The sequence below is a fragment of the Bos grunniens genome, chromosome 3 (assembly GCF_055505025.1).
Source record: "Bos grunniens cultivar Pamir isolate PY7600 chromosome 3, Bosgru_T2T1.0, whole genome shotgun sequence".
NCBI lineage: Eukaryota > Metazoa > Chordata > Mammalia > Artiodactyla > Bovidae > Bos > Bos grunniens.
The window spans coordinates 7,850,475-7,878,059 of record NC_141167.1 but is presented as its reverse complement, the minus strand read 5'-3'; the positions used below and the strand labels follow the sequence as shown (position 1 = coordinate 7,878,059).

The 27,585-nt window shown below is 47.2% G+C and overlaps 1 protein-coding gene and 1 non-coding gene across 6 annotated transcripts; one reads left to right on the top strand and one right to left on the bottom strand.

The window, feature by feature from the left end:
- Positions 1–4,849: 4,849 nt before the first annotated feature.
- HJURP (Holliday junction recognition protein) lies at positions 4,850–17,734 on the bottom strand. Of its 5 annotated transcripts, none has more exons than XM_086377036.1 (9): positions 17,554–17,734; positions 17,249–17,315; positions 16,690–16,788; positions 13,060–13,153; positions 12,200–12,264; positions 10,770–10,862; positions 10,063–10,147; positions 6,864–8,430; positions 4,850–5,124 (listed from the first exon to the last, which is right to left on the bottom strand). In XM_086377036.1, the coding sequence occupies exons 3-8, from the start codon at positions 16,723–16,725 to the stop codon at positions 6,887–6,889; spliced, it is 1,917 nt and encodes a 638-aa protein (XP_086233162.1). In that variant the 5' UTR covers positions 16,726–16,788; positions 17,249–17,315; positions 17,554–17,734; the 3' UTR covers positions 4,850–5,124; positions 6,864–6,886. The 5 variants fall into 5 exon arrangements, with proteins under 5 accessions (XP_086233162.1, XP_086233161.1, XP_086233151.1 ...); XM_086377035.1 differs by lacking the exon at positions 16,690–16,788 and adding an exon at positions 14,603–14,655 and having other exon boundaries at positions 4,850–6,199; positions 17,554–17,710; XM_086377025.1 differs by lacking the exon at positions 16,690–16,788 and adding an exon at positions 14,603–14,655 and having other exon boundaries at positions 17,554–17,710.
- An 8,819-nt stretch (positions 17,735–26,553) lies between these two features.
- On the top strand, positions 26,554–26,625 carry TRNAH-GUG (transfer RNA histidin (anticodon GUG)). The gene has a single exon. It is a non-coding gene; the product is annotated as a tRNA-His (tRNA).
- The last annotated feature ends 960 nt before the right edge of the window (positions 26,626–27,585 follow it).

Genomic DNA, 27,585 nt, shown 5'->3' with positions numbered 1-27,585 from the left:
ACACGACTGTACCTGCCATCTTCCGAATTCACGCTCGGGGCAGGGATGAAGTTCAAACCCCCATGAGCCCCTCGCCCCTCAGTCAGCTCTCATCAGCACGCACCACTCAGGGTGGGCGGAGGATGAGGGCCTGGCTGCAGGGTCCCCACCCTCCTCGTACACTCACTCTCAGAGCTCCAGGAGCTACAGCTGGACTCAGATCCTGGGGTTTGGAGGGCAGCTCTGGAGACGCTCAACATCTTGGATACCTGCAGTCAGCAGCGGCTTTTGGCTTCACCTGAAGGAATCTCCTAGATGGTCTAAGTGCAAAACGTACCTACATTTCTCCTGGGGGCAAACCCCACCACAGCACCGCAAACCACTGTTAATTCTGTTTGTAAGAAAAAGTACTGTACTTAAATAATCAGTGCGCCTTTCTTTTCTCCCTTTGAAATAAACCTCCCTTGCTATTTGGGGAGCAGATTCCTGACTGCAAGGAGATGACACCCCAGAGCTGAGACAGTGGGGTGAAGGGAAATTCCAGTCCTAGCGGGGATTTCATTCTTGTGTCCCCTGAGTGTGTGTGTGTGTGTGTGTGTGTGCGGCCAGAGGATCTGGGTCCCCTTTGTGTCTTCACTGCATTTCAGTTCCTCCCACATGGATGGTGTGTCCACTGCCAGGCTCTGTGCTGGGGTGGCCAGGGGAGCCCTGCTGCTGTCCAGCCCTGCTTCCAGGAGCCCCGCTCTTAAAGGGAAAGGAGACGTCTCCCAGCGACCATGATGCACCCAGGGTGAGGGAGGGCGGCCTCCAGTGGGGGCAGTGCTGGTGCCCGTCCACAGGGTGTCACTCAGGGGGGCCTCAGGGAGGAAGTGACACCACACCGTCCACCCTCGTCTCTTTCATATCAGGGTCCACTGGGCCAGGATGGGAAGGGACCCAGTGAGGCCTGGAGCAGAACCCATGAAGGGCCAAAGGGAGGAATTACCTCCAAGTCCAAGAAACAGGCAGGGGGAGAAGGGCAGGGAAACTCTTCCTATACTCATGCTGCCAGCAGGACAGTCTTGGGTTGTCCCCAGAGCAGATGAAGGTGGGATTTCCAAACCAGTCCCCCTGTAACAGCCCAAGGCGGTCACCACCCTGGGCCCATGGGTGGGAGGATTGCAAAGCCGTCCAGAAAACCAACCTGCATCGGAGGCTTCCGGGCAGACTGGTCTCACACTCTTGGTCATGCCCACGGAATAGACAGTGAAGTTACTTCCTGCCAAGTGATGAAGATGGTGGCTGCTGGAAGACTCAAGTCCCAGTGACACAGCCGGAAAGGAATGTGCCCTTCACTATAGGTCCTGGGGGGAGCCGTACGATTGCAATTAGGTCTCTGATCAATTCCATTCATGCCTGTGGAAAACATCTCCAGATGGTTTATAGACCTAAACTCAGAAAGCAAAAATTTAAGACAATATAGTCATTTTGATCATGAGAGTAGGGTAGGATGTCTTTTAAAAGTAATAAGAGAAACCAGTTAAAAATAAAGGATTAACTTTCCTAAGTTATAATATATCTTCTGGGACTTCCCTGGTGATTTAGTGATTAAAACTCCATGCTTCCACTGCAGGGAGCTCAGGTTCTGTCCCTGGTTGGGGAACTAAGAGCCTCATGCCATGCAGTGCAATTAAAAAAAAAATTCTTGAATAAAAATGAAAATATAACATATCAACATAAAAGTTAAAAATAAATTTATCTTCTGTACAATAAAATATCATAAAGTTAAGTAAGTCACAGTTGGAAGAAGTTACTTGCAATTTATATAAAACTAGGTTGGTTCATATAACCAGATTGGTAAACAGAATATACCCAAATCAGTAATACAGCAAATTAAAAAAATCAGTGTCACAAGAGGATGCTTGAAAAGCCAGTAGGAGGCTGGTTTGGGAGGTGACTGGGCTTGAATGAGGTCCTGAGGGTGGGGCCTCCGAGACAAGATTGGTGCCCTTTATAAAAGACACTAGGTAGCTCCTTCTTTCTCCATGTGACATGAGAAGGAAGCCATCTTCAGGCCAGGAAGTGGGTCCTCCCAGAGTCCAGCTGTGCCCTCTCCTGGATCTCAGCCTTCATCTCCAGAAGCAAAGTTTTGTTGTTTAAGTACCCGGACTCTGGTGTTTTGTTATGGCCGCAGGTGATGTTGCAGTGTAAAGATGTGGGCAGAAAGGGCACATCCATACAGGGAGAGCGTCACCTCCGGTAGGGGGATGGGAAGGAAAGGTGTGCAACTTAATCTTTAATCAACTTAAAACACCATTATACACAGCAATGTATTGACAACCATTTACTCAGGATGTTGGTACATGGGTTTTGTCACTGTATTGTGAATATTTGCAAGATTTTATTTAAAAGTTGCTGCTGCTGCTGCTAAGTCGCTTCAGTCATGTCTGACTCTGTGCGACCCCATAGATGGCAGCCCACCAGGCTCCCCTGTCCCTGGGATTCCAGGCAAGAACACCAGAGTGGGTTTCCATTTCCTTCTCCAATGTGTGAAAGTGAAAAGTGAAAGCGAAGTCACTCAGTCGTGTCCGAATCTTAGCGACCCCATGGACTGTAGCCCACCAGACTCCTCCGTCCATGGGATTTTCCAGGCAAGAGTACTAGAGTGGGGTGCCATTGCCTTCTCCTATTTAAAAGTTACTGTCCATTAAGTAAACTAAAAAGCTTTTGCACAACGAAGGAAACTATAAACAAGATGAAAAAACAACCTTCAGAATTGGAGAAAATTTAGCAAACGAAACAACTGATGAAGGATTAATCTCCAAAACATACAAGCAGCTCCTTCAGCTCAAAACCAGGAAAACAACTCAATCAAAAAGTGGGCAGAGGACCTGAACAGACATTTCTCCAAAGAAGACCCATTGATGACTAATAAACACGTGAAAAGATGCTCAACATCGCTCATTAGTAGAGAAATGCAAATCAAAACTACAATGAGGTATCACCACACTCAGGTCAGAATGGCCATCATCAGAAAAATCCACAAACAATAAATGCTGGAGAATGTGTGGAAAAATGGGAACCCTCCTGCACTGTTAGCAGAAATGCAACTTGATATAGCCACTATGGAGAACAGTATGAAGACTGCTTAAAATACTAGGGATAAAACTACCGTATGACCCAACAATCTCACTACTGGGCCTATACCCTGAGAAAACCTTACCTGAAAAGGACACGTGTACCCGTGTTCACTGCAGCCCTATTTACAATAGGGAGGACACGGAAGCAATGTAGATGTCCATTGACAGATGAATGGATAAAGAAGCTGTGGTACATTGTGGTACACACAATGGAATATTACCCAATTATAAAAAGGAATGCATTTGAGTCCGTTCTAATGAGGTGGATGAACCGAGAGCCTGTCATACAGTATGAAGTCGGTCAAAAAAAGAAAGACAAATATCACATATTAACACATATATATGGAACCTAGAAAGATGGTACTTGTGAACTTATCTGCAGGGCAGCAGTAGAGATGCAAACACAGAGGAGAAACTTGTGGACACAGAGGGGAAGGAGTGGGTGGGATGGATTGAGAGAGTAGCATTGAAACACACACATTGCCATAGATGGCCAGTGAAAATGTGTCGTAGGATGTGGGAGCTCAAATCCAACATTCTGTGATAACCTAGAGGGGGTGGGATGGGGTGGGAGGTGGAAGGGAGGTTCAAGAGGGAGGGGACATATATACACCTATGGCTGATTTCACGTTAATATAAGGCAGAAAACAGCACAGTATTGTAAAGCAATTATCTGCCAATTAAAAATAAATAAATTTTAACCGTCTGTATCTTATGATGACCTAGATAAGAAACTGTCTTTACAACTGAAAAAAATCAAAACAAGAATTAAAACTTTTAAATGTTGGGATGTCTCTGGTGGTCCAGCGGCTAAGACTCTGCTCCTGATGCAGGGGGCTGGGGTCAGGGAGCTAGATCCTACGTACCACAATGAAGACTGAAGATCCCGCACGCTGCAAGTAACAACAGGTGCAGCCAAATAAATACATAAGTATTTTAAAAAGGGATATTTGCATTTATTAAATTTTTAAAATGCTATGTGTATCAAAAAAGTAAACAAAATTAAAGGGTATACAAGTTAAAAAAAAAAGTCACTGTGATACTCTATTATAAACAGCTCTAATAAAAATCATGAGCTGTCACAGGTGTTGAGTGGCTGCAGGTGTTTTGGGACATCACAGGACTGTTTATGTTTTCATCTAAAAATATTAAGCTGTTTGGCATCACTTTCATGGGTGAGTTGAACAGTGATTCAATTTGCTACCTCCTAATATTGGAAGGTCTGATGCTGAAGCCGAAGCTCCATTACTTTGGCCACCTGATGCAAAAAGCTGACTCATTGGAAAAGACCTTGATGCTGGAGAAAGATTGAAGGCAAGATAAGTGGGTGGCAGAGGATGAGATGGTTAGATAGCATCACTGACTCAATGGATATGAATTTGAGCAAACTCTGGGAGACAGTTTCTTGGCCTGGAGAATGCTATGGACTGTATAGTCCATGGGGTCGCAAAGAGTTGCACACCACTGAGCGACTTCCACTGGGAGACAGTGGGGGACAGGGAAGGCTGCTGTGCTGCAGCCCATTGGGTTGCAAAGAGTTGGGCATGACTTAGCGACTGAATAGCAATAACAAATACGGAAGATGCCAAGTCCTGCTGGCCTGAATTTAAAAGGCTAAGCAGCTGGACTTTCTTTCTAGGGCTTAAAACTAGGTTTCAGAAAAAACTTCTCTGAGGAAATAGGAAAGGTAAAGGAGGATTTCTGGTCACGTGTAAATTTAACAAAGAAAATATGAGAAAAATAGGCCTGTAAACGATAACATTAAAACTTTATTTGAGCAACTTTATTCAAATAATTTCCAAAAATCCAGAGTCACGTCAATGGAACCAATTTCATTGAAATTTGCTTTGAAGGACAGATAAGTGAAGCAAGTTCTCGGATTTTCTTGAGAATTAAAAAATACACAAAAATCAGTTAGTGCAGAGGGAATACTCCAAAATAACTTGGCAATAGATTTTCAGCTTTGAGTTTTTCTGACACGAAATCATTTGTCTCTTCCATCCTGAAAGATGTGTCATTCTTTCCTCTAGGGGAAAAAAAAAATTCAGTTCAATTTCACTAGAATTCCCAATGCCAGCCCCCCAAAACTTAACTGTTATTTGTGTTAGTCATTCAGTTGTGTTCAACTTTGCAAAACCATGGAACCCACCAGGCTCCTTTGCCCATGGGATTCTCCAAACAAGAATCCTGGAGTGGGTAGCCATTCTCTTTTCCAGGGGAAGATATATTTACTCCATTGAATGTACATGAATATTTGAGTCATTATAAATACCTGAAGGAATGTAAAGGAACAATAGTAACGGTAGTTTCTCAAGCAGGCAACGCAAACTGGCGGTTAAGACCATGGGCTTTCAAATCCTGGCCCAGCCATGCATGCCTGCACGGATTCAGGAGTTAACGCTACGTTTCCTTGGGGACTTCCTTGGTGGCCCAGAGGCTAAGACTCCACACTCCCAATGCTGGAGACCCAGTTCAATCCCTGGTGGGGGGGGCTAAGATTCCATGTGCCGCAAGTAAGTACTCTCATGCTGCAAATAAGACCTGGCACAGCTGGAACACACACACTCAAGACCACATTTCCTTATTTATAAAAAGATGAACTAGCACCGCCCATTGGACAGAGCTTATCTAAACAAAGGGTTCAAGTGGGGCTTAAAGAAAGAAGGTGTAAAAAGGGATCAACACAGCCTGGTGCATGGAGTTTGGGCTCACAGCTCAGGAAGATTTGGTCCTTTTCCTCAATAAATATATAATATTTAGCAGAGAATATTAAGTAGGGAGTCCCCTGGACTGCAAGGAGATCCAACCAGTCAATCAAAATCAGTCCTAAATACTCATTGGAGGACTGATGCTGAAGTTGAAGCTCCAAGACTGGCCACCTGATGTGAAGAACTGACTCATGGCCCTGAAAAGACCCTGATGCTGCGAAAGACTGAAGGTGGGAGGAGAAGGGGATGACAGAGGATGAGATGGTTGGATGGCATCACTGAGTCGATGGAGATGAGTTTAAACAAGTTCCAGGAATTGGTGATGGACAGGGAAACCTGGCTTGCTGCAGTACATGTGGGTCACAAAGAGTTGGACATGACTGAGCAACTGAACTGAACTGAAAGAAGAAGAAAATACAGAAAACAGTTAAGCATGTTTGTATCGTAGTTCTGGAAGGAGCTGCCAAACCAAACCCAGTCAGGTCCCATCAGCCTGCGGAGCGACGCGGACTTAGATGCGTTGTCAGGACCCCACGTGTGGTGCACTGGAATGCTCTCTGGGGAAGGTGGCTCCCACCTGAGGAAGTTTAGGAACTCACAGCAGCCTGTCCACCCCCACCCCAGCTTGTCTCTGGAGAAAATGGTGCAGACAGCAGAAAGCTTCAGCTTAAGGGACGTGCACAAGCTAAACCGAGGCCGAGGTAGGGGCTCAGACGGGCTTCGATGTGGAGGGCAGGAGGCTGCGGGCTCTCTGCGGGCTGGCTCCTACTCTGTTCTCACAAAGCAGTGACATGTGAGCAGAGAGGCATCAACTCCCAGATCCGTTTCACGCCCAACAGCAATTTTCTGAGTGTGAGATAAAGAAGCTGGAAATGACAGTTTGCCGTGGACGGATAGCGTCTTAAGGGACACTTTTTAGAAATACCCCCAAAGTGCATTCCAGTGGGAAATGTGTAAAAATGCTGATGTTAGAGGAAGGAAAAGAATTTGGGAGAACATTTGGAAAATTAACACCTAAGAGTTGTCAAACACCCACATTCAGCAAAGGGAAACGCACCTTCTTCTCTTCCCATTTGGGCTTTAAGAGTCGACCTCCTCCCCGGGCCTTGGCATGGCTCTGCCCACAGGTGAGAAACTCCAGGGTCTGGCCCCCTCTCCGCACACCTGAGGGTCTGATAATCGGCATCGCTTTGTGGGGACCTGATGGCCCGACCCAGCAGCAAGAGCAACGTCCATGGATGGAGGGGCCCCAACTGTGTTGGAAGCCAGGGGGCTTTTTACACTCTGCTGGGGTGAGGATGACAGGCTTGGGGGACCCCGACAGCCAGAGTCTGGGTTGAACTTCACTGAGAAGCCTTCTTTTTGATATCGAACTCCCGCACGTGCTTTATCTGAAGGCGCCTGTGTCTGCTGAGGCGACTTTTGGCAATACTGCCGATGAAGCTTGTCAAATTTTTCTTTAATATCATCGTAGCGATCCCTGGCAAAGCCTAGAGGTTGTACCCTGGGTACTGAAATGGCTTTGCTGAGTGATACCGATTCCTGAAACTTTCCCGAATCACTTCCTAGACAAACAAGGTCAACAGTCTGCTCTGGGCGGCCCGCGCTGCAGGTGGGGTTGGTCTTTGAAAGTGAGGGGAAGGACTCACTCTTCGGCAGGCAGCTACCCACTCTGATGGATCTTCTGCCCAGGCCTTCAGAGGCCTCACTCAACCTCTTAGCTTTTGATTTGCAGAGAGGGCTGCTCAGCCTGTGGGCTTCTAAGCCTTGGGGGCTACCAGGGCTCGTGGGACCACCTCGGTACACATCCACAGCCGAGCCAGGTGGGTAAGTCAGGCTGAGCTGCTTCCCAGGACTCAAGCAATACTCCTGATGAAGCTTGTCAAATTTGATCTCAATTTCCTTAAAACGACTCCCCGCCTGGCCCCGTAGGATTCTGGGTCTGGAAGCTATTTTTACAGGAGAAATCAACCACTTTAAGGTCACGAATCTGTTTTCCTGATCAAGAGGAGACAGCACTTTGGAGTCTAAGTAAGTCAATGATGAATGCTTCTGGGGCATTCCCTGAAGCTCCTTCCAAGGTGGAGTGAATGTATGGATCTGGGGTTTGTTTACTTTGAGAAGAGCCCTTCCTGATTTTAAATCTGTCTTAGGCGCAGAAACATCGGGCAAGTTCCTACGATCTCTTAAGGTCCCTGCATCCTCCAGGGGCTCGGAGCAGGGTGGACGTCTCTCCCGGGGGCTCCGCCGAGAGCGCCCCCCTCCTCGGCAGCTTGTTCTGTTCATTCTGCCCTTACACCGGTGCCTCCGCCTGAAGCTCCAGTTCTGGCCGATGAGCGTCTTGGTGGAGATGATGCAGGAGGGCCTGGCGCCCAGCAGCCGGCTCATGGAGTGCAGCATGCCTGCGTACAGGTCGCTGAGCGTCGCGTTGCACACGTCCTCCCCCTTGGAGCAGGGGCTGCTTGAGAAGCTGCCGCCACCGGTCCCGTGTAAGGGGATGCCGTCACCCCTCGGCATCATGGCCTGGCCTGCTGAGCAGGAGTGAGAGGCGTCACCCTCCCTGGGTGATGGAGGTGGCTGGAGTGGACCACCAGGGCGGTCTTCAGAGATGTCCTTGCAGTATCCTGGAGAAACACACACACAAGGCAAAGCCGCATGACCATTCACAGCCATCCACATGCAGAGATCAGTTTCCCTGGGTGGCTCCCGTGACAAAGAATCTGCCTGCAACGCTGGAGACCCAGGGTTCAAGCCTGGGGTCAGCAAGATCCTGTGGAGGAGGGCGTGGCAACCCACTCTGGTATTCTTGCCTGGAGAATCTCATGGACAGAGGAGCCTGGCGGGCTATAGTCCATGGGGTCACAGAGACTTGGCCACGACTGAGCGACTGACACTTTCACACACAGAGATCAGGGAAATGAAGGCTGGATCATGACCAGCATGGGTTTTTTAAAAAAGTTATTAGTTTTAACTGAGATATAATTCACATATAACATTATGTTAGTTTCAGGAGTATAACATTGTGATTTTTTTTTTAAAGCAATACAAAAAAAATAAAAGCAACAAAATTTCACAAATATTTGGGAATAGATTCTTCTCAGAGATTTTTTTTCTAGCTATCAAAACAATTCACTGTCCATTGACCTTCCTAAAAGGAGTCTTTCTTCCCTGTATGACGGTTTAGAAATGGTTTTCTTGACCTTGCCTGCCGACAGGAGTGTGTGGGGAAGGGATTTGTTGTTGCTTAGTCGCTCAGTCGTGCCTGCCTCTTTGTGGCCCCATGGGCTGTAACCCACTAAACTCCTCTGTCCATGGGATTTCCCAGGCAAGAATACTGGCATGGGTAGCCATTTCCTTCTCCAGGGCATCTTCCCGACCCAGGGACTGAACCCACATCTCCTGCATCGGCAGGCAGATTCTTTACAGCTGAGTCAGTGGGAAAGCCGGAGAAAAACACAGGCCTCCTGAATACAGCTCTTCGCACAGCTTTGACTTTTGCATCATGTTAAATGTTTTATATATTAAAAAAGTGAAATCAAACCAACAAAGATGAGGATAACTCTAAAGATGAACATAGGAGGGAAAAATGACCCTATCTCTCTGTCAAACTGACAACAATCAGAAGAGAAAATAGAATCCAAATAACCCTGAACATGGTCCCCCTGTGGGACAAGGTCTGAGGATAAAAACGCTGCTTGGAGATCCAGAACCTTCTTTGGCTCATTGTCGAGTAGAGTCTATACCAGGTGCTGTGATTCTGAAGCTGCTTGGTGCTTTGTGACCAACCAAATGAGCACCACTGTCAAGGAGGAGGGAGGCCACTCTGGAGTCAGGGTGGGGGTGAAGGGCTCAGAACCCCTGGGGACAGGTCAGAAGATCCAAAGCCAGAGTGGAAGGGGCTCCTCCAGGCTGAACGTGAGTTGAAAATGGAGAATAGATTCCAATATGTGAATTAAAAAAAAGTCCATGAGTTCTTACTGATTCTGGAAAAGTTAGAAGGAAAAGCATGTTGGGAAGAATAAAGTAAGGGGAAAAAAGGAAACAGAAGGGACAGAGTTCAGCCTGTTTTATAGAAGAATGCCAGCAAAGGGGCCTTCCTTTCTTGGTAATAATGCACCTACGACGCGCACGTGTCTCTGACAGTTCACGGTGATGAAACGTGCCCAGCAAACACGGGGGTGGGGTGGCGGATGGTGCCCAGCTAAGGCGCTGTCAAGCTTCTGAAAGTGAATGGTCTGCTTCTATGTCGCACTTACCCTGGGCAGGTCTGGTGGGCAAGGCCAATGATGGGGCCAGGGTCACATGGGTGTCCTTTCCCTCTCCGTAACCAGCACACTGAAACTAAAGCAAATGACTTTAACAAAAAGAAAACAGAAAAGTCGCTCAGTCGTGTCTGATTCTTTGCGACCCCACAGACTGTAGCCTACCAGGCTCCTCTGTCCATGGGATATTTCCAGGCAAGAGTACTGGAGTAGGTTGCCATTTCCTTCTCCAGGGGATCTTCCTGACCCAGGGATCGAACCCAGCTCTCCCACATTGGAGGCAGATGCTTTACCATCTGAGCTACCAGGGAAGCCAAAGCAAATGACTTTAACAAAGGCTTTGCGAAGCGTCAGCTCTGGCCGCCCCATCCCCCAGTATCAAGCCCACAGGAACTGCTCCCCAACCACAGATGGAGCATGACCGAACCGGGATGAATTGTGCAGCTTCAAAACCCTCTGCCCAAGGGCTGGGGCCCTAGTGGACCCTGTGAGCAGCCCAGAACATGGTGGGCAGCCGATTCCGCTGCCTGAGGGGACCCGGAGTGTCTACTCAGGAAGAGCAGGCGTCGGGGAGGCTGTGAGCCAAAGAGTTTGGAAACTGAGATGGTCTTTACAGGCTCTGGAGTAAACCAGACATAATCACACCTCACTGGGTCTCTAGCCTACAGTTTGCTCTGAGGACACACTCAGGGACACATTACCTCCAAACACCCTTCATCCTGCAGTAGGATATCCACTTGCGTCAAGTACTTCCTTCTCAGCTCATTTTTCGAAGGGCTCCAGGGCACTGCAGGCTGACACCAAGACAGAAGTCAGTATCTGTGAGTGCTGTTGGGCATGGCTGAGCTCTGGGATTCGGGAATGTACTGGCACAGTCAGCAATGTATATGTGTTTACATGGAGTTCCTCAAAGTCACTTCTGCACTTCCCGCTGTTATCAGTACAGAGTGTTCCAGCCCCTCTGAAAATCTACCTGACCTGGGATCCAGCTTTAGGGAATTTACCCAGTGGGACCAATTCAAAAGGAAATAGAAAAACAAAACATACCAGTTTGGAGAAGTTTTTGACAATATGACTAGCATCAGAAAAAAAAAAAGAATCAATAATCTTAGGTGAGTTTTGGACACAACTGCTAGGGCCAATCCCAGCTGCTGCGTCTACCAGACAAGAAGTTCAGTGGCTTCCCCGCAGTCCAGTGGTTAAGACTCTGTGCTTCCACTGCACGGGGTATGGGTTCGATCCCTGGTCAGGGAACTAAGATCCCATGTGCCGCATCCAAAATACAAAATCAGAAAAGAAAAAACAACAACAAAAGAAGTTCACTGTCCGACTCAGGGGACAGGGACGGTGGCCTCTCCTGCCCCTCACCTGCTGTGCATTGGAAATAGGGGCCTCGGTCTCCGATGTGCACCGGGGGCGGGGGCGGGGGTGAGGAGTCAGGGCCGGGGCTGCAGCTGGTGTGGGCGGAACATTAATACCCCAGGGAAAGGCTGGCACCTCGACTGCCTACTCCCCTTCACTACCACTCCGACAAAATACCTCTAAAAGCAGCCCTCTCCTCGCCCAGGGCCACCCCCCGATTCTAGTTTGACATGACAGGTCACACCTGGGTGCATGGGAAACCTCTCAAAAGGAGTGAGTTTAGAGGAAAGCCACACGCCAGCTGTTCTAGCATCTGACCCGGAGGGCAGGTTAGAGACTTGGGTGGATTCTGTCCTGTGCGTCTCGTCTATCCCGAGGGCTGACCCGGAAACAGTCCACAGAGCACCTCCCCTGTGACAGCATCTCTACGGGGTACGACCGACCTAGAACCCAGCTCTCCACACGGCGAGGTTTGTCCAGGCCAAAGGCGTGCTGGGAACCACAGCTGGGCTTGTTCTGTGTGCAGAGCAGCACTCAACATTGACAAAGGCCCGGTAAGACAGGCTCGATCCTGGGCCGTAAGTGCTAACCTGAGAAGGGGCAACTTGCTGCCTTAGGGGATCTGCATGGGGGGTGCTGAGACTTGAGGGGTGGCGTTAGCAAAGAGTGAGCCTCAGAAGCGGGCCTGGAGGAACATGCGGGTCACTAGAATGTTCACCTGTCCCTAAGCCCCAACTCCGTCCCTTCGTTAACAAAAGACAGGGCTCACCATTAAGTTCCCAGCAATCACTTCTCCCTGGAAGAAAGTTGTATCAGCATCACTGCTTTTTGAATCTAGAAGCAAAAGAGGAAATTTCCATCAGAATGTCTTAAGAAAGCATGTATATTTTCTCCTAAGGATAGTTTTGGCATTACTTGAGTATATACTGCTGTGAAAACTCCTGTTGCTTCAAGCGGCCCCTTGTAACAGGGACGCAGTCATCTGTGGCCACGCAGAGAAGCCATCAGAACAGGAATATGCCCCGAGTCAGGGACACCAGGGAAAGCAGCTTTTTGTAAAACCTCTGCTCTTTCGATGGCCTCTCATCCTGAAAGTTGAGTGCCTGTAGGCCAGCACCGTCTAATAGAACTTTCTGCAATGATGGAAAAGTCCCCCCTGCTGTCCAGTATGGCAGCCACGAGCCACACGTGGCGGCTGAACACTTGGAATATGGCTAGTGAGGCTGGGAACTGCATTTTAAATTTGACTTCATTTTAAATGAATTCTAATAGTCATGGGTGGCTGGACACCTGGACAGTTCAACTTAAGAACCTAATTATATTAAGGAGCCCAGGGAATTCACGGACCTAAGGCTTTACGGAGTTGAAATCTGGATTAATGCTGGTAAAGCAATGACACCCACGAGCAAACATCTCCGGAGTCTTTCTGCGTCCAGCAGCGTGACGTAACTGTGAGTGAGACGGCTCCCTAGGTGAGTTGAAAAGGAACCAAGGGACTTTTCAGAGGTTTTAGTTTTTCAAATAGACTTGGAGTGAGGAGCCTAGACTTGGAGGTGGAGGCAGACAGAGACACATCCCCCCATCAGCCCCCACACCCCAATACAGCTTTCCAGCACCAGGACCACTCACCGTCGGCTGGTGTGTCAGGAGGGGGAAGCTCAAGATCTCCGGCTGGGACTCGCACGGACCCATCTGTCCTGCCATCCATCTTCACCGGAGAGCCCTTAATAAGATAAGCTTGGTTCAGACATAACGTATTTCAAAGCAAATGTCAAGTAAAACACCTCCGATCCCCACCTTTAGTGTATGAGAGAAAAGGCAGCTTTCCGGGGGCTTCTCTTTTAGAACATTCCAGCATCTAAGGCCTCAAGACTCCTAGCAGATAGTTGAGCTTCCCCTTGGAGAAGGAACAGAGCTGTCTTCCTCTGGTGGTACCCAGGGCTGCTGTCTCAGAAACCACTTGGATGGTGACTGATGGGAGCAGGAAAGTGAGAGTGACCAGGTCCAGCTCGGCCCTGGCATAGCGGTGAGCTCAGGGCCCAAACCAAACAGGATAGCACGGTCCCCAGACCCTCAGGTAGAAGCTGGAAATTCCAGAGGCCCCTGGGGGACTTTCTGTGACTTTTAATCTTAACAGTGGCTTGACCTCCACATCGTGAGACCTACAATTCATTTAAAAGCTTCAGCGTGGGTGGGACCCTGGCATATGGAGCCACCTTCCAGCTGAACTCCAGCTACAGGGCGGTCAGCTGTCCTGACCAGGACCCAGCCTGCAGGGTGGAAGTCCTTTTTTTTGGAAGGAGGTGGTACACTCCCCACCCGCCCCCGAGAGCCTGATCTGCCCACCAGCCTTGGTAGTTGTATTGCATTGCATTAGTCGCTCAGCCGTGTCCAACTTTTTGTGAGCCCATGGACTGTAGCCTGCCAGACTTCTGTCCATGGGATTCTCCAGGCAAGAATACTGGAGTGGATTGCCATCCCTTTCTCCAAGCCTTTCTAGTAACCATAACTAATGCCATGGATGGGCTCTTGTTAGGGAAATTTGAGAATTCAAGATGCCAGATTGGCTAAAATCTTTTAGGCCACCTAGCCTTGCAAGGGCAGGAGTGAGAACATGGCGAGGCCTGTCCCTTTAAGGGCGGCCCTGGGGCATCACCTCCTCGATGTCTGTGAACCCTGTCTGGGGAGGTCACTGCCTTTGCTTCGGAAGAAATGGGACCTGATGGAGTTTCCGGAGCTGTCCTGTGTCTGGAAGCGTCACAGTTGCAGCAGAAGACATGCGTCTCAGTAAATCCTTACACACAAGAAATCAGGGTGGTTAACATGAGAAAGGGGCTTCCGTGGTGGCTCAGACCCTAAAAGAGTCCGCCTGCAATGCAGGAAACCCCAGTTCAGTTCCTGGGTTGGGAAGTTCCCTTGCAGAAGGGATAGGCTACCCACTCCAGTATTCTTGCCTGGGGAATCCCCATGGGTGGAGGAGCCTGGGGGGCTACAGTCCACAGGGTTGCAAAGAGTCGGACACAACTGAGCGACTGAAAACACAAGGTGGGGAAACCATGGAACAACGCACCCCAGTGGCCCCTGGGTGCAGCTCCAGCTCATCTCCACCTTTATTCACATCAACCGTCCTCTCCAGCAAGGCATGCTGGCAATAAAACTTGACATTAAATACCTGCATGTGTCCTGTGCTTCTCTTCACTAGTCCTCCACCCCAAATTCGCAATCCTTAAAAAAACAAATAGTAATTACCATTTAAGTCATCATGAACACTGAGCTTCAGCTTAATTTGTACTCAAAGAAAACCTAAGGGACAGGCAAAGGAAAGATCTAATTAGACGGAGATCTAACCAAACCACATTACTGACATTCTCTTGTTTCTCATCTTCATGAGGTTGAAAGTCTCAAAGAGGAAAATCTCATCTCTGTGAGATTTCAAAAATCCACACCAGACAAATTTATCATGAACGAAAATCTCTCCTGCCTGTAGGGAGCAGCTCGTTGAACCCAGGATTAAGCCAGAAATGAAACAGAAACAAGGAACGTATGTATGCCAAGCGCTGTCCTCAAAACACATGTATTGAGAGCAATCTATATACTACAGAGAGAGAGAGATACTGAAGGCACTTTCCAAGGGCAAACTTTCTACTCCATGGACAGAATAAGTGCTTTCTTGGGGCGACCTACACATTGTAGAACAAGTCACAGGCACAGGAGTAAACGCCGAGTTTTGGAACCCTGCACTCACTAGCCAGCAGAATCTGGGCAAGATACTCCCCAGACCTCCACGGGCTCCTAGGTAAATTCAAATGAATAAAGAATGGATCATTGAGTTGCAAGGCTTGAGATGGTTGTTGATAACAGCAGCAAAGATTCACTTGGTGCTCACTGGTCCAGGCTCTAGTCTAAATCTTCTCCAAGTACACCGCATTCAGCATTCACAATTCACAGACACATGCCTTGTATGCTACTCCTAATTCCTTTGGATAGACACTCACCAAGTTCACTGTATAGATGGAGACAGAGGCAAGGAGAAAGTGAAATAACCAGCCCAGGCTATTAGCCCGAATGGTATGGCCCGGCTGTGAACCCGGGAGGAGTGACTCTCTACTATGCCTTTTGGCCTTTCCAGAACAGAGTGACCCCTGGCAGAGATGCTTGGACTCAAATCAGATCTTTGCTACTTTGGCTGAGTGACACGTGCAAGTTCCTTGATTTCTCTCTGCTGGACTCTCTTCTATGAAAAAATGATCCTAATAGTGCCTACCCTGCAGGGTTGTTGAGAATCAAAAACCTGTGACTGTTAGAAGCCTACCCTACTGTGTAGATTGGAACTTGCTTTAAATTACAGGAATTCACCCTGCAAGGGTGGTGAGCTAGCACGTAATCAGGAAGACCACTCCCTGAGTACCTCTTCAGGGAAAACTACAGGTCAGGGGACCTGTGCTCCCATCAGCAAGAAGGTTGTAGGAACAAAGAACCACGGAATCCACATTTAGCATCACTGTCAGTGAATCTGTACAAGCTCTCCAGGAGGTCTTCCACATAAGTGCTTCCTGCTTTGGCTACCGTTCTTGTTCTTATCTAACTGGAGTTGGAAATGAGTTTTCACTGGTGAAATTAGTGATGTTTAAGATTCGTGGATTGACCAAAATATTTCAGACACTGCCCATCTTTCCATAAACAAGTCAAGAGAACACACTAAAGCCTATTGATAGCACACTTAGGGATGATTTCTACATACTCCTGTGTCCAGCCTTAAGGTTAGACACAGGCCAGATGAACAAAAAAACTTACCGTTGGAATACATTAGCTTGTCTATAAAAACTTTTCACTTAGGGTGTGGCTGGTCCAGCTAAGAAAGCAGAGCCAGGATTCCATTTCATTAGGAACTGATTTGTGTCTGTCTGTCCAGTGTACAGCAGAACTGGGTCTGAGATTTGCTTTCATTAGTAGGTAAAATTGAGTCAGTAATAAGGCTGAAGGGCTTCCTGGGTGGCTCAGCGGTAATCAATCTGCCCACAATGCAGGCGACACAGGAGACGTGGGTTCAGTCCCTGGGTCGGGAAGATCCCCTGGAGGATGGCATGGCAACCCACTCCAGTATTCTTGCCTGGAGAATCCCATGGACAAAGAAACCTGGCGGGCTACAGTCCACAGGGTTTCAAAGAGTCGGACATGGCTGAAGCGACTCAGCACGCACGCACAAGGCTGAATGATAGACACTGACCTCACCCAGTGCAAATTTTCCCAGGTATTTACCCAAAAGAATCCATGATTTAAGTCTGTTTGCAACATCAAGCATTAAACAGGATGGCTCCTTCTCCTTGGATGCAGGTCAAATTCCAAAGTACTCAGAACCTCAAGTTAAACAGGTCAAATAACAGTCAATAGAGTGTTCACTAGTGCCAGGCTCCATCTCCTGTAAATGTCACAATATCTAGCCAAGCAGCTGTTCCTGTCACTATCTTTCCACTTTACAGATGAAGAAACCAACTCACAACCTGGCTAAAGCAATAGCCCAAGCTGAGATGGCTATTAAATGATCAGCCGGGATGCTAAACCCAGACAAGGGCATTTTTAACCAGAATGCATCTATGTGTCATCGGAATTCTGTCTTCATAAATAACTATTGGAAATAAGTAATTTAAGTGATTGATAGGTTCAAGGGAACTAGAGATGTATTAATGCTTATTAGGTGAACAGGTTTATTCTCAAAAGAGCAGGGACAGCATTCCAAACTCTATTAAGACACTATTCCAGTTACACACTTAACCATAAATAATTCAGAAAGGCTGGGGGTGGGGGTGCTGATTCGTACCCTGGGGCGTCTGGTAGGTCAGCGTGGACATCTGAATCACCGGGCCGTCCTCAAAGGGCTGGTTGTACTGCGGGAGAGGAAGAAGGGGCATCCCATCATATGGGAGGGCGGAGAGGAACCCCTGACCCGGGCTGAGAAGGCGCCAGCGCGAGGCTGTAAGTCTACGGAGCCCCGAAGCACCCCCCCCACCCCCACCCCAACCCCTCGGTCCCCCACCCCGACCAGTCCCTCTGCCCCACGGTCCCTGCCTCCTCCTCCCGCCCCTCCTCCTTCCCCCTCCATCCCGCCAGCGGGAGGGGACGCACCTTCTCTATCAGCTGCTGCATGCGCCTCTGGAAGCGGCAGCGGCTGTCCCGGAGCTTCATCAGCAGCTCGTCCTCCGACAGGACCTCGCCCTCCATGGCGCGCAGACCAGAGCCCCACCCCAGCAGGAAGCCGAACTAGGAACAGCGGCCCGCGTAGCGATTCAAATAGCCCTTCCGACACGCCCCTCAAATCTCCCATTGGCTGTTTCTTGAAATATCGACCTCTGATTGGGCCTTTCAAACAGGTGGCGTCTCTCCCTCCCGGCCAATCCGTGCCCTCGTTTCCGACCCCGCCCTGCCCGGGGAGTGCCCCGGGAGCGGTTAGGGGAGGAGGAGGGGTGGGGGTGTGGGAAGCGGTCTGCAGCGGCTCGCTGGGAGTTTGGTGGCCTGGTGTTACCTGGGCGAGTCCTCTGCCTGTTCATCAGTATAGAGCCAGACGAGTAAGATTTCCCCCGTCGTGCACCGGCGATGTCCAAGCGACTTGCTCTGGGACTCGCCGCCTGTTGCGGGGGACCAGCCCTTCACCCCAACGTGGCCATAGACCCTGCCGGGTGGGCCGGCTTCCTCGCCCCTCCCGCCTCGGGTCCTCGTTAACGAGAGCTGAAAAAGACATCACGGGATTACAAACGCGCAAGGAGGCAGGAGAGTGGACATGCCTTTAGAAAATAAACGTCCCACGATCCAGGAAACTCTCATACGGTATTTTTATTAACCCCTGGCACATAATTTTCGTACATGGTTTTTATTGCATACTCGACTCCATTGGTATTAATTTTGTAGTGTTTTCTCTAGAGAATGGATAATTCAGCGCCATCACAGAGCCCGTATTTATGTGTTTGTGCTGATTATACCATGCTGCTGCTACTGCTAAGTCACTCCAGTCGTGTCTGACTCTGTGCGACCCCATAGACGGCAGCCCACCAGGCTCCCCCGTCCCTGGGATTCTCCAGGCAAGAACACTAGAGTGGGTTGCCATTTCCTTCTCCAGTGCATGAAAGTGAAAAGTGAAAGTGAAGTCGCTCAGTCGTGTCCGACTCCTAGCGACCCCATGGATTGCAGCCTACCAGGCTCCTCTGTCCATGGGATTTTCCAGGCAAGAGTACTGGAGTGGGTTGCCGTTGCCTTCTCCGTGATTATACCATAATATGGGATAAAAATGAGTATAACTTGGAGCACGATCAGGACTCTTAGGTGGGGCTCTTCACCTCCTCTCAGCCTGCACCCCCATGCTATCATGCGATCCAGCAGATATTAGGGGAGAAGGGGGAATGAGAACATCCGGGGCTCATGTAGGAAATATATTGCAATGGACCCAGAGATATGCTGCCTAATTCCTTCTGCCCCCTTCCGCGCCAGGCCCCAGAGGCCAGGAGAGTTTTTCCTGGGCACCTGCTGCTGTCTTCAAAGATTGCCTCAGTTGTAGAGAGCCCCTCACCCAAGATCCTGCAACTCCAAGGCGGCTTAAATCCAATAAGGGCTCCAAGTGGGAACCTGAAGGGCTCCAGGTTGGTCTTTTCAGCCAACAAAGAGCGATCTTATGGGCCATCCTATTAGTTTGCCTGAGACAAACGGACTGGTCTTTCCCTTCCTTCCACAGCCGCAATCTGGAGGATACTCCCTAGGAAAGATCCTTCACCGTTAACTCCTTCTCCCCATCTGCTCCCAGGAGATTCCCACCTGTAACAAGCACCTTGCTGCAAGTGGCCACTGAATCTATGCACCCCTTTGTAGCTTTCCCAATTTTCACAAATAGTATCAGTTTTCTGTCCCTTCTTCCCTTGGGAGCGCTCATAAGTTTAGTGTGCTGTGTTTCCGTACTGTGTTTCCGTATAAATTCGCTTGGGACATTTAACTCATCACATTTAGAGACTCGAGAGGTCCAAACTGACCTCTCCTAGGACTTGGTCCTCACTCCTAGGAAACCACTCCCAGAGTACTGGGCTTCCCTCCCTCACTTCACGGTCTTATCCAAGGATCTGCTTCTACCCCAGGGGCTCCTGGACAGCGTCTCAATCTCAAACTGGTACCTTTAATGGAACATACCCACTTTGGCCACACCCCTCTGAACCAGCTGAAGCATGTGCATTGACCCTGCTGGTCTCAGTCCTCTATGACAGCTTCCCACGTGCCACAATCCAAAATGGTGGCCCAGCTAAGGAAGACGGACCCTCCCCGGCACCCCCCCCCCCCAACCTGCACCCCCACGATGCTCCTAATTTGACACCATTGCTCCAAACACCAGGGCTTCCCTGGTAGCTCAGCTGGTAAAAAATCTGCCTGCCATGCAGGACACCTGGGTTCGATCCCTGGGTTGGGAAGATCCGCTGGAGAAGGGAATGGCAACCCACTCCAGTATTCTGGCCTGGAGAATTGCATGGACTTTATAGTCCATGGGGTCACGAAGAGTCGGACACGACTGAGCGACTTTCACTTTCTCCGAACACCAATCCCACCCTAGTAACCTAAACATGTGGCCTCAGGAAACAGACTGGTATGCAAACTCTTTCCCCACACTCCCCAACGCCCAGGACGGATGATAAGTCAGGTAGCAGAAGTGGCTGGTTGCCGCGCCTCCGCGTGTCCCCGGGGTTTTTTGGTAGGTGGCAAAGAAGTCAGCGGTGCTCAGCTCTGCCGCCGCATCTCCGCCCGTGGTTGCACTTGCACTGCGCCCTCTGCTGGCCTAGCCAGAATTTTCATCCTCGAAGTGCTGTTAAAATGACATTTAGACAAAGGAAACAATTCTCATTTGAATGGTTGCACGTCAGCTTTCATAAAATGTGCCACAATTTTTAAAAACAATTCATATAATAAATGGAAATTTATTCTTCGCAGAGCTGCCATGTACATAGTTTTATGTTGGAAAGGGATGGAAATGTCACCACCTCTTTTTTCTGTGGTTGAGAGGTGCAGCTTTTGGCTGGTCCCTTTGTTGACACAGAAACTGCTATCTAACAGTGAAATCGTCGCCGGAGATAAATTTACCAACCATAGCATCAAGCTGATGCCCTCGGCTGCCAAGAAAAGGGTTTACTTTCCTTTGCTGTTACCAGGGCTGTTGGAAGCAGAGACTGCAAATAGCCAGCAGCAAACTGACTTTCCAAAAGGTGTCAGTCGAAGTTCACAAGGGTTGTTTATTCTTTAATTTAATGAGCCTATTTTGTCCCTTCTTTTTTATTTTTTTAAAATTATGAGTGTATAATAACACATTTACAGAAGACTTGGAAAATATGGAACAAAGTTACATATAGCTCCACCATATTTACAATTATTTTTAAAGTAGATAAATTAAGGTTTTTAGCTGGAATTTCAATATCAATCAAAAATTAATAGAATGGACAGGAAAGCAGAAGGATAGAGTAGACCTGAAAAGCACTCTGAATTCAATCAACATGAATAGTTCAGTTCAGTTCAGTTCATTTCAGTTGCTCAGTCGTGTCCGACTCTTTTCGACCCCAGGAATCGCAGCACGCCAGGCCTCCCTGTCCATCACCAACTCCCGGAGTTCACTCAAACTCACGTCCATCAAGTCGGTGATGCCATCCAGCCATCTCATCCTCTGTCGTCCCCTTCTCCTCCTGCCCCCAATCCCTCCCAGCATCAGAGTCTTTTCCAATGAGTCAACTCTTCGCATGAGGTAGCCAAAGTACTGCAGTTTCAGCTTTAGCATCATTCCTTCCAAAGAACACCCAGGGCTGATCTCCTTCAGAATGGACTGGTTGGATCTCCTTGCAGACCAAGGGATTCTCAAGAGTCTTCTCCAAAACCACAGTTCAAAAGCATCAATTCTTTGGTGCTCAGCTTTCTTCACAGTCCAACTCTCACATCCATACATGACCACTGGAAAAACCATAGGTTTGACTAGATGGACCTTTGTTGGCAAAGTAATGTCATTGCTTTATAATATGCTATCTAGGTTGGTCATAACTTTCCTTCCAAGGAGTAAGCATCTTTTAATTTCATGGCTGCAGTCACCATCTGCAGTGATTTTGGAGCCCCCATAAATAAAGTCTGACACTGTGTCCAGTGTTTCCCCATCTATTTCCCATGAAGTGATGGGACCAGATGCCATGATCTTCGTTTTCTGAATGTTGAGCTTTAAGCCAACTTTTTTCACTCTCCTCTTTCACTTTCATCAAGAGGCTCTTTAGTTCCTCTTCACTTTCTGCCATAAGGGTGGTGTCATCTGCATATCTGAGGTTATTGATATTTCTCCCGGCAATCTTGATTCCAGCTTGTGTTTCTTCCAGCCCAGCCGTTCTCATGATGTACTCTGCATAGAAGTTAAATAAGCAGGGTGACAATATACAGCTTTGACATACTCCTTTTCCTATTTGGAACCAGTCTGTTGTTCCATGTCCAGTTCTAACTGTTGCTTCCTGACTTGCATATAGGTTTCTCAAGAGGCAGGTCAGGTGGTCTGGTATGCCCATCTCTTGAAGAATTTTCCAGTTTATTGTGATTCACACAGTCAAAGGCTTTGGCATAGTCAATAAAACAGAAATAGATGGTTTTCTGGAACTCTCTTGCTTTTTCCATGATCCAGTGGATGTTGGCAATTTGATCTCTGGTTCCTCTGCCTTTTCTAAATCCAGCGTGAGCATCTGGAAGTTCACAGTTCACGTATTGCTGAAGCCTGGCTTGGAGAATTTCGAGCATTACTTTACTAACGTGTGAGATGAGTGCAATTGTGGGGTAGTTTGAGCATTCTTTGGCATTGCCTTTCTTTGGGATTGGAATGAAAACGACCTTTTCCAGTCCTGTGGCCACTGCTGAGATTTCCAAATTTGCTGGCACATTGAGTGCAGCACTTTCATAGCATCATCTTCCAGGATTTGAAATAGCTCAACTGGAATTCCATCACCTCCACTAGCTTTGTTTGTAGTGATGTTTTCTAAGGCCCACTTGACTTCACATTCCAGGATGTCTGGCTCTAGGTGAATGATCACACCATCGTGATTATCTGGGTCATGAAGATCTTTTTTGTACAGTTCTTCTGTGTATTCTTGCCACTTCTTCTTAATATCTTCTGCTTCTGTTAGGTCCATACCATTTCTGTCTTTTATCTAGCCCATCTTTGCATGAAGTGTTCCCTTCGTATTTCTAATTTTCTTGAAGAGATCTCTAGTCTTTCCCGTTCTGTTGTTTTCCTCTATTTCTTTGCATCAATCACTGAGGAAGGCTTTCTTATCTCTCCTTGCTATTCTTTGGAACTCTGCATTCAGATGCTTATATCTTTCCTTTTCTCCTTTGCTTTTTGCTTCTCTTCTTTTCACAGCTACTTGTAAGGCCTCCTCAGACAGCCATTTTGCTTTTTTGCATTTCTTTTTCTTGGGAATGGTCTTGATCCCTGTCTCCTGTACAGTGTCACGAACCTCTGTCCATAGTTCATCAGGCACTCTACTATCAGATCTAGTCCCTTAAATCTATTTCTCACTTCCACTGTATAATCATAAGGGATTTGATTTAGGTCATACCAGAATCCGGAGAAGGCAATGGCACCCCACTCCAATGTTCTTGCCTGGAAAATCCCATGGACGGAGGAGCCTGGTAGGCTACAGTCCATGGGGTCACACAGAGTCGGAAACGACTGAAGTGACTTAGCAGCAGCAGCAGCAGCATACCTGAATCGAAGAAGGCAATGGCAGCTCACTCCAGTACTCTTGCCTGGAAAATCCCATGGGCAGAGGAGCCTGGTAGGCTTCAGTCCATGGGGTCACTAAGAGTCAGACATGACTGAGCGACTTCACTTTCACTTTTCACTTTCATGCATTGGAGAAGGAAATGGCAACCCACTCCAGTGTTCTTGCCTGGAGAATCCCAGGGTTGGGGGAGCCTGGTGGGCTGCCGTCTATGGGGTTGCACAGAGTCGGACACTACTGAAGCGACTTAGCAGCAGCAGAAGCACACCTGAATGGTCTAGTGGTTTTTCCTACTTTCTTCAATTAAGTCTGAATTTGGCAATAAGGAGCTCATGATCTGAGCCACAGTCAGCTCCCGGTCTTGTTTTTGCTGACTGTATAGAGGTTCTCCATCTTTGGCTGCAAAGAATATAATCAATCTGATTTCGATGTTGACCATCTGGTGATGTCCATGTGTAGAGTTTTCTCTTGTGTTGTTGGAAGAGGGTGTTTGCTATGACCAGTGCGTTCTCTTGGCAAAACTCTATTAGCCCTTGCCCTGCTTCATTCAGTATTCCAAGGCCAAATTTGCCTGTTACTCCAGGTGTTTCTTGACTTCCTACTTTTGCATTCCAGTCCCCTATAATGAATTGCAGCCATGAAATTAAAAGATGCTTACTCCTTGGAAGGAAAGTTATGACCAACCTAGATAGCATATGGAAAAGCAGAGACATTACTTTGCCAACAAAGGTCCATCTAGTCAAACCTATGGTTTTTCCAGTGGTCATGTATGGATGTGAGAGTTGGACTGTGAAGAAAGCTGAGCACCAAAGAATTGATGCTTTTGAACTGTGGTGTTGGAGAAGACTCTTGAGAATCCCTTGGACTGCAAGGAGATCCAACCAGTCCATTCTAAAGGAGATTAGTCCTGGGTATTCTTTGGAAGGAATGATGCTAAAGCTGAAACTGCAGTACTTTGGCTACCTCATGCGAAGAGTTGACTCATTGGAAAAGACTCTGATGCTGAGAGGGATTGGGGGCAGGAGGAGAAGGGGACGACAGAGGATGAGATGGCTGGATGGCATCACCGACTCGATGGACTTGAGTTTGAATAAACTCTGGGAGTTGGTGATGGACAGGGAGGCCTGGTGTCCTGCAACTCATGGAGTCACAAAGAGTCGGACACGACTGAGCGACTGAACTGAATTGAACTGAAATGAACTCAGGTGTTTCTTGACTTCCTACTTTTGCATTCCAGTCCCCTATAATGAAAAGGACATCTTTTGGGGGTGTTAGTTCTAAAAGGTCTTGTAGGTCTTCATAGAACCGTTCAACTTCAGCTTCTTCAGCGTTACTGGTCGTGGCATAGACTTGGATTACTGTGATATTGAATGGTTTGCCCTGGAAATGAACAGAGATCATTCTGCCGTTTTTGAGATCGCACCCAAGTACTGCATTTCGGACTCTTTTGTTGACAATGATGGCTACTCCATTTCTTCTAAGGGATTCCTGCCTGTAGTAGTAGATATTATGGTCGTCTGAGTTAAATTCACCCATTCCAGTCCATTTTAGTTCACTGATTCCTAAGGTTTATACAATTTTCACACAATGGCAGGGTACACATTCTATTCAAGTTTCCATAGATTATGAGCCAGGAGACACTGGAATATATCCAGGAACAGAAAACAAGGTGCAAAATTTTCATGGTATAGAGGTATTGAGATCATACAGAGTCTGTTCTCTTTTCACTGTGGCATGATGTTAGAAATCAAAATCAAAAGATATTTGAAAATAGCCCACATATTTTTAAGTCATAAACTTACTTTTTGAGACCTAGTCTAAATAATCCAAGGTGGTTGGCAAGGATTTAGCTGTAGAATCTCTAGTGAAACACTGTTTATCAAGTCCAATAACAGAAGGATAGTTGAGTGATGGATGGTGATATTAACAGATATGTGACTGTGCTCCATTTAACAATTTTGAATAACTGTGTATATTGGCACCTAAAATGTTACCTTTTGGACGTTACAAACGTATGTACTATATACTTGCATTTAAAAATATATATTAGGAGTTTGTGATTAACGTATACACATTGTACTGTGCTTAGTGGCTTAGTTGTGTCTGACTCTTTGCGACCATGGACTGCAGCCCACCAGGCTCCTCTGTCCATGCGGATTCTCCAGGCAAGAATACTGGAGTAGGCTGCCATGTCCTTCTCCAGGGGATCTTCCCAACCCAAGGATCAAACCCAGGTCTCCCACATTGCAGGTGGATTCTTTACTATATATAAAATAACCAACAAGGACCTACTGTGTAGTGTGGGGAACTATATTTAATATTTTGTAATAACTTATAAGGGAAAAGAATCTGAAAAGAATATATTATATATACACACACACATATATATATATAAAACTGAGTCCCCTGAAACTAACACAGCATTATAAATCAATTATACATCAATAAAAATAGAAACATGAACACTGAAAGTTCAAAAATATTTCAAAAAGATAATTTTGTACTTCAAAAAAAGTAAAAAGTATACATGACATATTATAAAAAATTTGAGCATGAATATATCAAAATGTTTCTAGTGTTATTTCTCGATGATGGTGTTACAGATTATTTTTAATACTAGTTTTCCTTAGCTGCATTTTCTATATTGAACATTGTTTCTGCTATTATGAGCATGATTACTCATGTGATAAAAAAAAAAAAAAAACCACGGCAGAACCATCGTATGTTTTTCTTGATTCTACAAAATTATTCACCCAGGTAAGACTTCAAACACTGTAAAACTGCTGTCCTGCAGCTGGTACAATGCAGGGCTGACAGCAACACACTCCCCTTGGTTCAGCTGTTGAGGGCGGTCCTGTTCTATGACACCTCTGGAGTTTCTACTGAGATGGTTCCAAGGTTCCAATGTTTCCTCACTTGGAAACATTCTAGGGCATCCTTGGACCAATGTGGACACTCACTGGACCCCTTGAGCCAAAACTCCGTTTGTTCTTCATCCCTGGGGCCAGATGATTCTCCTCAGCGGTGATCTGAGTTCTAACTAATTTCCTTGAGCTCTTGTTCCTGAATTTATCCTAGGTTGTTTGTTGTTCAGTCGCTACGTCGTGTCCAACTCTTTGCGACCCTGTGAACTGCTGCATGCCAGCCTTCCTTGTCCTTCACTATCTCCTGGAGTTTGCTCAAACTCATGTCCTTTGAGTTAGTGATGCCATCCAACCATCTCATCCCCTCTTGCCCCTTCTCCTCTTGACTTCAGTCTTTCCCAACATCAGGGTCTTTTCCAGTGAGTTAGCTTTTCACATCAGAAGGCCAAAGTATTTTTAGATTTAGCACCAGCCCTTTAAATGAATATCCTAGGGCTTCCCTGGTGGCTCAGACGGCAAAGCGTCTGTCTGTGATGCAGGAGACCCAGGTTCGATCCCTGGTTTGGGAAGATCCCCTGGAGAAAAAAATGGCAGCCCACTCCAGTATTCTTGCCTGGAAAATCCCATGGATGGCGGAGCCTGGTAGGCTACTGTCCATGGGGTCACAAAGAGTAGGACACGACTAAGCGACTTCATTTTCACTTTCTTTCACTTTCACTAGGGTTTGTAACCAATTAAGTCTTTGTTTAGAGTAATTCAATCTAGGTCTTTGTATCAGATCTTTGGACCTTTTGGACCTTGGCCCTGTCTCTTTATTTTTCATCCGTATTGGTGTTATCCTTTTTTTTTTTTTTTTTTTAAATAAATAAAGACTTTTTTAAAAAGAATATTATAAAGATACAGATTTCCTCAAGAAACTCCTCCATAACAGCAGGAATGCTTGAGAATCCACAGTACCTACCTGAATACTTATATAACAACTGATGTACTGAATGTACAGAGGTTGTATGAATGAATTCAACATAGTCTTTAATATTTCTTTCAGATAGGTTAGGACTAGACTGATTGTGTCCCCTCAGATCCAAATGTTGAAGCTTAATTCCCAATATAATAGTATCTGAAGATGAAACTGTGGGGAGATGGTTAAGACATGAGGGTGGAGTGCTTGGGAATGAAATTCCGTCATCCCTTTCTCCTCCCGCTTTCAATCTTTCCCAGCATCAGGGGCTTTTCCAATGAGTCCCTTCTTCATATCAGGTGGTCAAAGTACTGGAGCTTCAGCATCAGTCCAGTGAATATTTAGGACTTATTTCCTTTAGGATGGACTGGTTGGATCTCCTTGCAGTCCAAGGGACTCTCAAGAGTCTTCTCCAACATCACAGTTCAAAAGCATCAATTATTCAGTGCTCGGCCTTCTTTATAGTCCAACTCTCACATCCATATATGACTGATGGAAAAACCATAGCTTTGACTAGATGGACTTTTGTTGGCAAAACAACATGTCTGCTTTTCAGTATGCTGTCTAGGTT

Bases quoted from the DNA above. Each gene is read 5' to 3' on its own strand.
- HJURP (XM_086377035.1), bottom strand. From the start codon at position 17,649: ATGGAGGGCGAGGTCCTGTCGGAGGACGAGCTGCTGATGAAGCTCCGG. The intron at 10,148-10,769 runs GTAATGTGTCCC...CATTTGCTTTAG, and splicing joins AGGATGAAGGGTGTTTGGAG to TTTCAGTGTGCTGGTTACGG. The intron at 8,431-10,062 runs GTAAGTGCGACA...GTGTTTCTCCAG, and splicing joins GCCCACCAGACCTGCCCAGG to GATACTGCAAGGACATCTCT.